This window comes from Oncorhynchus kisutch, linkage group LG5, assembly GCF_002021735.2.
Source record: "Oncorhynchus kisutch isolate 150728-3 linkage group LG5, Okis_V2, whole genome shotgun sequence".
Classification (NCBI taxonomy): domain Eukaryota; kingdom Metazoa; phylum Chordata; class Actinopteri; order Salmoniformes; family Salmonidae; genus Oncorhynchus; species Oncorhynchus kisutch.
In genome coordinates, this window is record NC_034178.2 from 45,964,276 (window position 1) to 45,979,158 (window position 14,883).

Below are 14,883 nucleotides of genomic sequence, written 5' to 3' on the forward strand. Positions count from 1 at the left end.
TTTATTTACAGATGCACAACAATCTAAATTCACTAAAAAAAGTACATAAAAGTACATAAAAAGTCTGTTTTCGCTTTGTTATTATGGGATATTGTGTGTAGATTGATGCAGAATTAAAAAATAGAATTTAGAATAAGGCTGTAAAGTAACAAAATATGCAAAAAGTCAAGGGGTTTGAATCTTTCCGAATGCACTGTATAGTGTCATATAAATGTGTTTGTTGGCAGTGTGTATCTCTGAGTCAGTGGTTGACAGCACAACACGATTCCAACCACAATGGGGGTTATTTCATACAACATATTAATTAAAGCTTAAAAGCCACATCACATATCTTGATAAAAAAAATACAAAGAATGATGACATGCAGAATTGGCCGTTTCTATGTCGATCTTTATTTTGAATGTCTTATCTTTCGCAAGACCGGTCAGAGTTACAGGTTCAATTGTCAATACTCAAAATGAAATATACATGTACATCACTAGACATGTCACTGATGTTGAACATTTTGATATATATTTTAATATTAATATAAGGCCCACTAATCTACTATTGTATTTACAAAATACTTTGCTAACTTGTTTTGAGGGTACTTTTTCTTAAATTCCAGTTTAGACCTGGCTATTTGAACTCACTGATTGGAATTAGCTAAATATGTTTTTTTACTGTGTTACATCTGGTGTAAAACAGTAGGCATATCCAAACAGAGTTCTAATTTGAGATACTTAGAACTAAGATAAAAACATTATAAATCATGGGGCAAGAGCAATGTTACTGGAAAGGACTTCACTCTGACCATGTTGAGTAAGATGGATCACCTCAAAACATATACTTTCATAAGTTTATCAATAGGAGTCCTGAGCAGCTTTGGACACTTTCCTCAACACAAACCCATCATAAAGAACCAGAAATAATTCAGAATTACAAAGTACCTATATCAAACAAGTGTTAATTCTGCTGTTCTTCTGACTTCTTATCCTCATTTCCATCTGAAGGACATCATCATCCACATTGTCTCCAGGAGGGACATGTTGCCATCTTTGTTCGATTTGTTGGATATGATGTGTGTTAACTCCCTTTGGAGTAAATTGGGTGCTGTTCCCTAGTGTTTGCATTCATTACTCATCATTTAGGGTGTCAGGAGTTAGGAAGGAAGGGATGGGATAGTCTAGAATTGAAGGGTCTGAAGAGTCTTATGCCATTACAAAGCCTTCTGTTGTGCGTTCTGTTCCTACTGCTCAACTTCAACATGAATCCAAGTGAAGGGATGAGGGGGAAAATAAAATCTGTGAGGAAAAAAACCAAAACATTTAGGTGAAAAAATAACCACATATAATCATAAAAGAACAATAAGATGCTGAATTTCAAATCAACACCTACCCTTGAAACACTTTAAATCTGAAAGAATTGGATGGGTGTATCCAACATGGTGAAAATGTCACCTTGTCTGTCTGAGGCAAGTCTTATCTGAGCCCTCCAAATCTACTAGAAGTGTCAATGTGTACAGCCTAGGTGTCAATTTGGGTTACAAGAACAGACAAGAGATAACTACTGCACCTTTTTTGTGTTTCTGCTTAGAACAGACCGCAAGATTTTAGGTTCTCTTTGATAATGATGTCTGTCACGGCTCCGAACACAATCTCAACATTCTTTGTGTCCGTGGCGCAGGTCAAGTGAGAGTAGATTTCTTTGACACCCTTCTTCATGTTCAGCTCCTCAAACTGCTTCTTGATGTAGTCGCTGGCATCATCATACGTGTTGGGGCCTAGTGGCAGAGTAAGCAGGCAGCTCATGAAGTGGTTCTCAGTTGTTTTCAATTGTAGGTGATGAAGTTGACAGTATCTATTCTGTTGGCTAGTATCTTGCCACTGCATCATATTGCAGTAGAAGATAAAACATTTCCATCATTCCTGTCCTTGGGAAATCATGCGGTTTTACTATGCTGTTTTTACTTGTGGTTACTCTTACCATCGTAGTCAGGGAAGCAGATGCTTAGGTGGACCTTCTTGATCTTCTCCTCGAAAAGATCCTTCTTGTTGAGGAAGAGTACGATGGAGGTGGTGGCGAAGAACCTGTGGTTGCAGATACTGTTGAACAGGTGAAGAGACTCATGCATACGGTTCTGTGGAGAAAAGGAAAAAGAGGGTTAGGTTAAGTGGCAACAATCTCACAGTTTCTTTCATCAATCCTCACGCAGGCTAGATTAGTATGCTAACTATACTGAACAAAAATATAAACGCAACATGCAACAATTTCAAAGATTTTACTAAGTTACAGTTCATAAGGAAATCAGTCAATTGAAATAAATACACTAGGCCCTAATCTATGGATTTCACATGACTGGGAATAAAGATATGCATCTGTTGGTCACAGATACCTTAAAAAAAAGGTAGGGGCGTGGATCAGAGAACCAGTCAGTAACTGGTGTGACTACCATTTGCCTCATGCAACGCAACACATCTCCTTCGCATAGACTTGATCAGGTTGTTGATTGTGGTCTGTTGAATGTTGTCCCACTCCTCTTCAATGGCTGTGCGAAGTTGCTGGATATTGGTGGGAACTGGAACACTCTGTCGTACACGTCGATCCAGAACATTCCAAACATGCTCAATTGGTAACGTGTCTGGTGAGTATGCAGGCCACAGAAGAACTGGGACATTTTCAGCTTCCAGGAATTTTGTACAGATCCTCGTGACATGGGGCTGTGCATTATCTTGCTGAAATATGAGATGGTGGTGGCAGATGAATGGCATGAATGACAATGGGCCTCAGGATCTAGCCATGGTATCTCTACATTTAAATTGCCATTGATAAAAGGCAATTGTGTTCGTTGTCCGTAGCTTATGCCTGCCCATACCATAACCCCACCGCAACCATGGGGCACTCTGTTCACAACCTTGACCTCAGCAAACCGCTTGCCCACACGACGTCATACACGTGGTCTGCGGCTGTGAGGCCGGTTAGACGTACAGCCAATTCAATGAAAAGACGTTGAACATTCAATTCTCTGGTAACAGCTCTGACTGAAATTCCTCCAGTCAGAATGCAAATTGCACACTTCCTCAAAACTTAAACTTGAGACATCTGTGGCATTGTGTTGTGTGACAAAACTGCACATTTTCGAGTGGCTTTTTATTGTCCTCAGCACAAGGTGCACCTGTGTAATGAGCATGCTGTTAAATAAGGTTTTTGATATGCCACACCTGTTAGGTGGATTGATTATCTTGGCAAAGGAGAAACGTTTACTAACGGGTGTAAACAAATTTGTGCAAAAACATTTGAGAGAAATAAGCTTTTTGTGCATATGGAACATTTCTGGGATCTTTTATTTCAGCTCATGAAACATGAGACCAACACTTTACATGCGTTTGTATTTTTGTTTAGTGTATACTCTTAACCACATGTGCCAAACTCATTCCACGGAAGGCCGAGTGTCTACGGGTTTTCGTTCCATGGGTTCTACGGGTTTTCGTTCTTGGATGATTAATTAAGGTCACTAATTAGAAAGGAACTCCCCTCACCTGGTTGTCTAGGTCTTAATTGAAAGGAAAAAACAAAAACCTGCAGACACTCGCCCTCCATGGAATTAGTTTTACACACCTGCTCAAACCAAAGAGATTATCTAATTTCCTATTTTGGTCCTTTGGCAAGCACACAAACACAACTCTACATTACTTCTGTGCTTGAACTGGGGTGATGTTATTAGGTACAGGACTGTGAGGCGATTGAGAAATCATATTGTATAGTCATCTGAGCTATGTCCTTGGGGAGTTTAACATGTGATGGCCTGGTAGGGTTCAATAAACTTGTGACTGAATAATCCATTGTTTACTTGATGTCAGACTGGAGAAAATACCCTTCAGTTAGAATCAGAACCTCTGATGCTCTTTCAATCTTACCAAATGGATCACAGTACAAAAAAGAGAAATCCAAGTAAACAGTACAAAAGTACAACATTTGGACTAAAAGGGCCACATAGAGGCATTCTGTCTCGATATGGAAAATCACAACTGTGACAAACTAGTTGAACTATCAGAGGTCAACTGTAAAGCCAAACCCACCACTTCATCGTCCTCTACAAGCACCATGTCATAAGCACTGAGGGCTCCGCAGAAGATGATGCAGGTTACACCCTCAAAACAATGGATCCACTTCTTTCTCTCCGACCGCTGGCCGCCCACATCGAACATCCTGTCAGGGGGGATGGGTTAAAAAAGGGAGATGTTAGATATGACTGTAAAGAGATAATCAACGATTGTGCAAAATCACACCCCAAAGGAAATGGAATGAACTTGCAAGGATGTATGGAAGACCACTTTAGGCCCTTTGTGGTCTCCCTTGTTTGGCTAATATTCCCTCACCTGAAGTGCAGCTCTTTGCAGGAGAACTGCTCCTCAATGATACCGGTGGTCTTGACTCGAGAACGCAGCACATCCTGCTCGTTGGGCAGGTAATCAGACTTTGTGATTCTGTCCAATTCTCCAAGATAGCTGTTGAGCGAGATTTCAGTTTAGCATACATTCACACCCCCATATAGAACATAATCATGCTCACCAACAAAGATATGACCTGAACTGTCATGAGAATGATATGACTGTCATAACAGACTATAACAGTTGCTGTGACACTCACTAGCCAGCTGAGTCGTTGAGCTGGTACTCAGCTGCTCTCTCGAAGGAGGCCTGGACACCACTGTCACTCCAGAGCCTCTTGATGACATCAGCCAGCTCAGGGGGCATTGAGCCCTCTTCAATGGAGTCTGACAGGTTGGACAGCTTCTGCCCGTCTTCCTGCACCATGAAGTCAACTGGTGAGTTTTACTGCTACTAAAATGAAAATTTAATTCCATTGTACGGTAATTAGCTAAGCTAACAATGTAGTGTTGTTATTTCTATTTGAATAACATGTGCAACTACTGAAACTTCTGCTGGTGTCTCAATGTCTATCCGTGTGTGTCATTGAGGGCCTATTTGGTGGACCAGAGGGGTTAGAGATGCAGGGTGGGACTCACAGATCCCTTTGGTGATCCAAAGTCAATTGACAGCATCTCCATGCCTCTGATAATGGCCAGAGCAGACTGCAAGATGTTACCATAGATGATCGCCCTGAACTCCAATTGTTCTTCTTTGGTATAACCACCTTGATGGAGAATTCTACCCAACACAAGAGGAAGAAAACAGTTAGAATTGTAATTACAGTTTAAAAAACAACTGACATACAATGCTACCAACAACCATTATTGGCCAGAAGAACTAGTACTAGTCATTCTGCAGCAAGTGTTAGTGTTTTGTTCAGTAGTCATCAGGGTATATGTCAATTGTAGCTGCCACAATTTATTCTATCATGGTCCATTTTGTTTTCCCATATGATTATGAGCCATAAACTTATTGAACACCCAATTCACACCTTTTAGAGTGATGGTAAAGTATATGGACAAGGTTTGGTTGCATGTACATTAGGAGGGAGGAGGAATGACATGCAATGTCAAAGGTGTTTGTTTTGTTATACTCACTTCATCTGCTTGACAATTGTGCTCTTCCCAGACTCACCAGCACCTGGTAAAACAAAAGAAGAAGTAGATACACCTGTACGTTACAATGGCTTTCCCATGTACAAACACATCATCCTCATTCACCCTGTAGTTGGTTAAAGGGAACCTGAGGGCCAAAACATGACTTATGCAAAGAGATGTATAATGACAGCACATAGTGAAAGAGGAAGCTCAGCAGTTGCCCATCCCCTCCACTGGTACAGATCCAGTCCTCTGAGACACACAACATGACAAGCATTCAGTGGTGTTGCAGAAGTTACAGTTGTAGTTATTTCACAGCTGTTATATTATGACCTTTTGTTTTGTGTTTAGCTTTGTTCCTGCATGTTGTTCCTGCATGTTGTTCCTGCATGTTGTTCCTGCATGTTGTTCCTGCATGTTGTTCCTGCATGTTGTTCCTGCATGTTGTTCCTGCATGTTGTTGTTGCATGTTGTTCCTGCATGTTGTTCCTGCATGTTGTTCCTGCATGTTGTTCCTGCATGTTGTTCCTGCATGTTGTTCCTGCATGTTGTTCCTGCATGTTGTTCCTGCATGTTGTTCCTGCATGTTGTTCCTGCATGTTGTTCCTGCATGTTGTTGTTGCATGTTGTTCCTGCATGTTGTTCCTGCATGTTGTTCCTGCATGTTGTTCCTGCATGTTGTTCCTGCATGTTGTTCCTGCATGTTGTTCCTGCATGTTGTTCCTGCATGTTGTTCCTGCATGTTGTTCCTGCATGTTGTTCCTGCATGTTGTTCCTGCATGTTGTTCCTGCATGTTGTTCCTGCATGTTGTTGTTGCATGTTGTTCCTGCATGTTGTTCCTGCATGTTGTTCCTGCATGTTGTTCCTGCATGTTGTTCCTGCATGTTGTTCCTGCATGTTGTTCCTGCATGTTGTTCCTGCATGTTGTTCCTGCATGTTGTTGCTGCATTTGTACCATGAGTTTGGCTATAGACACATCATATGGGATACTTACCATTGTAACAACATACTTAGCGGGGGGGGGGGGGGGGGTAACAGAGAAATCTGAAATTAATAAACAAGTACTGGGCCATAGGGCAGACTGGGCTGAGCAGTGAAGTTGTATGTCATAATACCAATAAGCTAATTTCCCTCTGGGCTTATATCAAACAAGACTGTCACCACCAGCGGATTTGTTATCCCACACGCCACCTCAACGGGGTCATCTAGGCTTCCTGACTATTTGGAAATGAGCATATGAAAGGGTTTATGGCTAATGTGATGGACATCTGTCCCAATGGTTTAGCAGAGGCCAATGTCCTTATTAGCTAAGGGCTAAATGGATGGGATTTGAGAAGCCATATCGGCCGATATGTAAAGACGTCACTAGGAAGACGTCAGTCCATGAGGTATCGTGAGCTTGTGTCACTCTAAAAAGTTCCTGGGATAGTGTGTCCTTCTCTCCGTTGGTTCTTATCCATGAAGGTAGGCGAGAGGGCTACCTAGATAGGCTGGGGTGACTGGGCTGTCTCCATAATAGACCTATTTCACCATCAATATCTCCATGCATAGGTTTATTTTCCTGAAGGCAGGCCTGATATTCCTGAATAAAGCCATTCCTCCAAATGTAGGCCTATTTCTTCATGCTCTCCACAAGTAGGTTGTTATCTCTTAAGGTAAGTGTGCACCAGTATATTGATACCTGATGCAACCAGAAGATGGCATTGGTTGTGGAGCATTGCATTCTGCAAAGTTCAATTTCTTTTTAAAACAAGAGGTGAGTAGTTACTGTTCTTGTACCCCAAATACAGTGCCTTCAGAAAGTATACATATCCATTGACTTATTCCACATTTTGTTGTGTTACAGCCTGAATTCAATTAAATTGATGTTTTTTCTCACCCATCTACACACAATACCCCATAATAACAAAGTGAAAATATGTTGTTAGAAATGTTGGCTAATTTATAGAAAATTAAATAGAGAAATACACTTTCAGTTGAAGTCGGAAGTTTACATACACTTAGGTTGGAGTCATTAAAACTCATTTTTCAACCACTCCACAAATTTCTTGTTAACAAACTATAGTTTTGTCAAGTCGGTTAGGACATCTACTTTGTGCATGACACAAGTCATTTTTCCAACCATTGTTTACAGACAGATATTTCACTTATAATTCACTGTATCACAATTCCAGTGGGAGATAAGTTTACATACACTAAGTTGACCATGCCTTTAAACAGCTTGGAAAATTCCAGAAAATTATATCAAATCAAATCAAATGTATTTATATAGCCCTTCTTACATCAGCTGATCTCAAAGTGCTGTACAGAAACCCAGCCTAAAACCCCAAACAGCAAGCAATGCAGGTGTAAAAGCATGGCTTTAGAAGCTTCTGATAGGCTAATTGACATAATTTGAGTTAATTGGAGATGTAGCTGTGGATGTATTTCATGGCCTACCTTCAAACTCAGTGCCTCTTTGCTTGACATCATGGGAAAATCTAAAGAAATCAGCCAAGACCTCAGAAAATAAATTGTTGATCTCCACAAGTCTGGTTCATCCTTGGGAGTAATTTCCAAAAGCCTGAAGGTTCCACGTTCATCTGTACAAACAATAGTACACAAGTATAAACACCATGGGACCACGCAGACGTCATACCGCTCAGGAAGGAGACACATTCTGTCTCCTAGAGATTAACGTACTTTGGTGGGAAAAGTGCAAATCAATCCCAGAACAACAGCAAAGGACATTGTGAAGATGCTGGAGGAAACTGGTACAAAAGTATCTATATCCACAGTAAAACGAGACCTATAATCGACATAATCTGAAAGGCCGCTCAGCAAGGAAGAAGCCACAGCTTCAAAACCGCCATAAAAAAGCCCGACTACGGTTTACAACTGCAAATTGGGACAAAGATCATACCTTTTGGAGAAATGTCCTCTGGTCTGATGAAATAAAAATAGAACTGTTTGGCCATAATGACCATCGATATGTTTGGAGGGAAAGGGTGAGGCTTGCAAGCCGAAGAACGTCATCCCAACAGTGAAGCATGGGGGTGGGAGCATCCTGTTGTGGGGGTGCTTTGCTATAGCAGGGACTGGTGCACTTCACAAAATAGATGGCATCATGAGGTAGGAAAATTAGGTGGATATATTGAAGCAACATCTCAAGACATCAGTCAGGAAGTTAAAGCTTGGTCGCAAATGGGTCTTCCAAATGGACAATGACCCCAAGCATACTTCCAGAGTTGTGGCAAAATGGCTTAAGGACAACAAAGGCAAGGTATTGGAGTGGCCATCACAAAGCCCTGACCGCAATCCTATAGAACATTTGTGGGCAGAACTGAAAAAGTGTGTGCGAGCAGGAGGCCTACAAACCTGACTCAGTTACACCAGCTCTGACAGGAGGAATGGGCCAAAATTTACCCAACTTAATGTGAGAAGCTTGTCGAAGGCTACCTGAAACATTTGATCCAAGTTAAACAATTTAAAGGCAATGCTACCAAATACTAATTGAGTGCATTTAAACTTCTGACCCACTGGGAATGTGATGAAAGAAATGAAAACTTAAATAAATCATTCTCTCTACTATTCTTCTGACATTTCACATTCTTAAAATAAAGTGGTGATCCTAACTCACCTAAAACAGGGAATTTTTACCAGGATTACATGTCAGGAATTGTGAAACTGAGTTTAAATGTTTTTGGCTAAGGTGTATGTAAACTTCCGACTTCAACTGTATATGGACACCTGCTCGTCAAAAATCTAATTCCAAAATCATTGACATTAATATAGGATGGTCCCCCCCTTTGCTGCTATAACAACCTCCACTCCTGGGGAGGCTTTCCATTAGATGTTCGACCATTGCTGCGGGGACTTACTTCCATTCAGCCACAAAAGCATTAGTGAGGTCGGGCACTGATGTTGGGCGATGAGGCCTGGCTCGCAGTCGGTGTTCAAATTCATCCCAAAGGTGTCCGATGGGGAGGCCAGTCAAGTTCTTCCACACCGATCTCGACAAACCATTTCTGTATGGACCTCGCTTTGTGCATTGGGGCATTGTAATGCTGAAACAGGAAATGGCCTTCCCGAAACTGTTGCCACAAAGTTGGAAGCAGAGTATCGTCTAGAATGTCATTGTATGCTGTAGCGTTAAGATTTCTCTTCATTGGAACTAAGGAATCTAGTCAGAACCATGAAAAACAGCCCCAGACCATTATTGCTTCTCCACCAAACTTTACAGTTGGCACTATGCATTCGGGCAGGTAGCGTTCTTCTGGCATCCACCAAACCCATATTTCTCCGTCGGATTGCCAGGTGGTGAAGTGTGATTCATCCCTCCAGAGAATGCGTTTCCACTGCTCCAGAGTCCAATGGCGACGAGCTTTACACCACTCCAGCCGAGGCTTGGCATTGCACATGGTGATCTTAGGCTCGTGTGCGTGCGGCTGTTAGTCATGGAAACCCATTTCATGAAGCTCCTGATGAACAGTTATTGTGCTGACGTTGCTTCAAGAGGCAGTTTGGAACTCGGTAGTCAGTGTTGCAATCAAGGACAGACGATGTTTACGTGTTAAGCACTTCAGCGTTTGCCGTTCTTGTTCTGTGAGCTTGTGTGGCCTACCACTTTGTGGCTGAGCCGTTGTTGTTCCTAGACGTTTTCACTTCACAATAACAGCACTTACAGTTGACCAGGGCAGCTCTAGCGGGGCCAAATTTGACGAACTAACTTATTGGAAAGGTGGCATCCTATGATGGTACCACGTTGAAAGTTACTGAGCTCTTCAGTACGGACCATTCTACTGCCAATGTTTGTCTATGGAGATTGCATGGCTTTGTGCTCGATTTTATACACCTGTCAGCAATGGGTGTGACTGAAATAGCCGAATCCACTAATTTGAATGGGTGTCCATATACTTTTGTTGTGTATCTCATTTAAATACGTATTCACACCCCTGAGTCAATACGTTGGAAACCCCTTTGGCAGCGATTACAGCTGTGAGTCTTCCTGGGTAAGTCTCTCAAAGTTTTGGACACTTGGATTGTACAATATTTGCACATTATTATTAGTTTAATTCTTCAAACTCGATCATGTTGGTTGTTGATTTTATTTATTTTATTTATCCTTTATTTAAATACACATACACATTTTTATTTACAATGACGGCCTACAATGACAGCCTATTGATCATTGCTAGACAGCCATTTTTAAGTCTTTCCATCAATTTTCAAGCCAATTTAATTGAAAACAGTAAGTAGTCCACTCAGGAACATTCAATGTCTGCTTTCTTTTTTATTTATTTTTATCTACCAATAGGTCCTCTTCTTTGTGAGGCATTGGTAAACCTCCTTGGTCTTTGTGGTTGAATCTGTGTTTGAAATTCAATGCTCGACTGAGGGATATTACAGATCATTGTATGTGTGGCGTACAGAGATGAGGTAGTCATTAAAAAGTAATGTTAAACACTATTATTGCATACAGAGTGAGTCCATGCAACTTATTATATGACTTGTTAAGCACATTTTTATCCTGAACTTATTTAGGCTTGCCATAACAAAGGGGTTGAATACTTATTGACTCAAGACTTTCAGGCTCCTGAGTGGCGCAGCGGTGTAGGCACTGCATCACAGAGCTAAAGGCATCACTACAGACCCTGGTTCGATCCCGGGCTGTATCACAAACCCGGCCGTGATCAGGAGTCCCATAGGGGGATGAACAATTGGCCCAGTGTCGTCCGGGTTAGGGGTGAATCATTTCTGAAGGTACTGTAAATATCATACACTAAGCTCTGACAGCATTTTGTTGACTATGACAAAATTGATAGGGATGATGTACCTACATTTCATTCAGAATACAGAACAACTTGGTCTTTAGAAGCCTAATTGTTACTCTGCCAGAAAATTGGCTTTGCTGCGTCTGTGTTGTGTTCTGCAGGAGCAGCAGGAGACACATGGATTAATGGCTGTTAATTGCTGCACTTCATCCACAAAGCCTCAACTCATTCTTTGGCTACAGTCCTACCAACTGGATTGTGGGTCATTTCACGTCTTCAGTTTTGCAATGTGTCAATATTTGACCAATTCCTTCAGCTGTCACTGCATCTCATTGGTTTAGTTTAAAATATGGACAATAACTACTACAATATGGTTATTTCGTTTAAGATATGGACAATAACAACTACAATATGGTTATCTTAACCACCAAAACCTCATACCAACAGGGGAAAGTATGCAATTTTTGATGCCTTAAACATGACAATTTCTCTCCTCCCAGTTACTGTTAGTGAGGGGTGTAGACAGGTGAGACAGGGGTTATGGTTTACAAGATGTTACATCTGCACATTTGATATTTTTTTTAATGAAAGTGTCTCCATTAATGTAAATGAATGTTGATAATATGATGATCTATGGCCCAGATAGTCATTTGTTCCTGTCAATTGATCCTAATAAGCGTTTGTTGCTGCTGGCCCTGATTACTCTGATGGTTGACCCTTCTGAGTTTCTCTGGTAGTCTTCTAATGTTGACCCTATTGTCTGCAAACTTTTAGTGGATTGGTACCTGTTGTATTTGGCTTTTCATAATTGCTGTATTGATCAGCATCTCTATTTGTCCCTTGTTATTTTCCCTGACAATTAACTTGTGTCATTGGCCCTTGCTTTTTGCCATGTGTGATGACTACTTAGCATTTGATGATGCATGTTGCAGGCCATGATGTAACCTGGTGCTAGGGAAATTATTACAGGGAGTCTAAGTAGCAGGAAAGGAAGCATAATTGGGTTACCATGATCCTATGGGAAAGGCTGACTAAATCCTGCCCCTGAACCCTCACAAAGCTATTTATACCCAGAGCTCATGACACATCTACCGCTCATTGTTTTACATACTATATTGAGACACGTGCTGCTGATATGTCAACATTCATAACTGTTGCCACTTCTACAGACAGTCATATAACCCTGTTTTCATAACCTACGAAGACAATATAGGGCTCTTCTAAATTCTCTCAGAGCCAAACATTAACACTAATCTGATTTCCAGATTTTCTACTTTACAGACTTTTCTCGGAGTCTAATATCTATTGAAGTAACTAATATAGAAATAGACTCACAATTTCCCTTCTAGTAGTTATGAATCAACACGTTCAATATCAGTGGAACTTAAAAAACAATGCTCAGCTATCAACCTTATGGTTGCTGAGAAACATTGAATGACCCCATACTACAGTAGCGACTGTCATACAGATTGTCATGATGAGAGAATTTGTTGTTTCAATCAAGGGAAATGGTATTGCCTTTTATTATGGGGTTTTCTAACACCTCTGACCCCACAAATCCTACGATTTCTCATTTCAGTCTTGAGGTAACAGAAGCAGTCACTCTTGGACTTATCTGATTTAATGTAAGCTACTTTCAGCGTGACATGCTTATCTGTTTACATCCAGGCCGTGTTACAGTGACATGCCAATTCACATTCACGTTGAATGTGCAAAGGCAGAACACCAATGTAATATATAACAGATTACCTTTAAGCTCTTGTCATATATAACTGAGGCTAGATATCAGGATCAATGCTAGTGCTCTGATTGTGTAGGCCTAATAAGTTGAGCCTGTTTTTGTACGCACCATTTCAGCATTGGCAAGTTTCCACAAATCTGGAAGTGTTACACAATGGGAAAAGTCCATTCCACTGATCACAATTCTGATCATTTAAGACATTTTTATAGGTTTAGCCTGTTTTTGAATGTACCATTTCAGCATTGGCACGTTTCCATAAATCTGGAAGTGTTAAACAATTGGAAAAGCTCATTACATTGATCAAAATGATATTTTTAGCTACATTGAATGTTCCAGAAGGACCTTGAGCAACAAGCGCCATCGATCAAGTTACCATATCAAAGTGATGAAGAATTCACAACAACTATGCTAACTTCGCCAGGGAATATTCAGTCTCATATAATTGTTATTGTTATCACTTTCTAACCTACTAACTGTTATCATCAGTGTAACGTACTAAAGTCCATCTTATCTAATACGTAAACTCATACAGAGGTTGGGTATTGGCATGACTGCTCATTGCAAAACCAAATTTATTTTCTTCACATTATGTAAAATTAAACTATTTATGCCTTTCATTGCTGTGCAATTTCCAATACAATGGCCCCTAACAAAAACGGTTTGACTCTCAAATCTCTCAAAGATCAGGGCACATAGTTGCATAATATTCAACCAATATCTTTCTTTCAGTTTTTTTTAATAAGATGATGATATCCTGATTGTTTGCATCAGACACTGCTACGGTCTATGCCTGACAGACCACAAGCCAGTTAAGGGTCTCATTCTACTTTTCTGAAGTTTCAGAAGAGGCCCCACAGGCACAACAGCTCCTTACCAAGCAGCAGAAGCTTGACTGTCTTGGATTCTTTGTCTGCATCCTCCGCCAGCTGCTTTTCCAGCTCCTTGGACTTTGCGGCTAATGCCTTGTCTTCGACACTTCCTCCAGCTCCCATTTTGAACTTTGGGTCTTTCTCACTCCTTCAAGTCAAGATCCTGTGTGGTACGGAAATGCGGCCGTCCGCTCCCGCCGTCTGAGGGGTGCACTGGGAGACAGGCAAAAAGGAGGGCAGAGGTGGGGGCTGGGAACAAGGGGTCCTGGCCTCAGTCAGGGGTTGGTGGATGGAGGAAGAGGACTCTGGAGATGTATGCTGGCACGCAGTCGGACAATCACTACTTGGGGACTAAGGGAAGCTGTCTTCTCTCTGGTGTTAGCCCTCCCTTATTCCCCTACGTTAAACCTGACATCTTGAAATCAGGTTGGGATTGGGCAGGGCTTTTTCTGGCGTTCCCATGGGAACCATTAGATCCAATTAGGATGAAGTAGAGGGCAAAAGTGAAGGGTAAAAAAAGCAAACGCCATAGGGTTTAGAAAGAGATGGATGGATTAGAAATAGAGAAGGTCTGGTTTTTTATAGCTCAATGGTCTGGGTGTTCAAAGTTGACTTTCTCTACCTCTTGCACAGTTTAGCTCCCCCAGCCTCTGTCAAGTATGGCTCAAAAAGAGATGGTGGCAGGTGTGATAATGTTCTTGTTCTTCTTGTTCTAATTTAGAATAAACTTATAACCACAGAAATAAAACAATATGATGTGCTCTGTCCTGTTTATGCTGTAGGGATTTGTAAATACTTTTTAGATTTTACCAGACTTTAAGTGACAATTGGCTTACAAACCTGAGCCATGAAAATACACTAATTGTCACGAAGGCATTTCTACAGCATAAGACCTTGGCTTTGTGTCTTTACTGGTGAAGGATGGAGAGTTTAACAAGCATCAGGTATTTACATTTTTTTAAAACCTATTTAACTAAGCAAGTCAGTTAAGAACAAATTTTATTTACAAT

At 41.0% G+C, this 14,883-nt stretch overlaps 1 protein-coding gene across 1 annotated transcript; it reads right to left on the reverse strand.

Moving 5' to 3' along the window:
• Positions 1 to 369: 369 nt before the first annotated feature.
• On the reverse strand, positions 370 to 14,308 carry LOC109890228 (guanine nucleotide-binding protein G(t) subunit alpha-2-like). The gene is made up of 9 exons (XM_020482213.2): positions 13,879 to 14,308; positions 5,510 to 5,552; positions 5,009 to 5,150; positions 4,630 to 4,787; positions 4,359 to 4,487; positions 4,059 to 4,188; positions 1,966 to 2,119; positions 1,555 to 1,762; positions 370 to 1,283 (listed from the first exon to the last, which is right to left on the reverse strand). The coding sequence occupies exons 1-8, from the start codon at positions 13,994 to 13,996 to the stop codon at positions 1,572 to 1,574; spliced, it is 1,065 nt and encodes a 354-aa protein (XP_020337802.2). The 5' UTR covers positions 13,997 to 14,308; the 3' UTR covers positions 370 to 1,283; positions 1,555 to 1,571.
• Between the last annotated feature and the right edge of the window lie 575 nt (positions 14,309 to 14,883).

Coding starts and splice junctions, on each gene's coding strand:
- LOC109890228 (XM_020482213.2), bottom strand. CDS start 13,996: ATGGGAGCTGGAGGAAGTGTCGAAGACAAGGCATTAGCCGCAAAGTCC. Junction 5,553..13,878: donor AGTCAAGCTTCTGCTGCTTG/GTAAGGAGCTGT, acceptor TTGTTTTACCAG/GTGCTGGTGAGTCTGGGAAG. Junction 4,189..4,358: donor TGCAAAGAGCTGCACTTCAG/GTGAGGGAATAT, acceptor CCCCCCTGACAG/GATGTTCGATGTGGGCGGCC.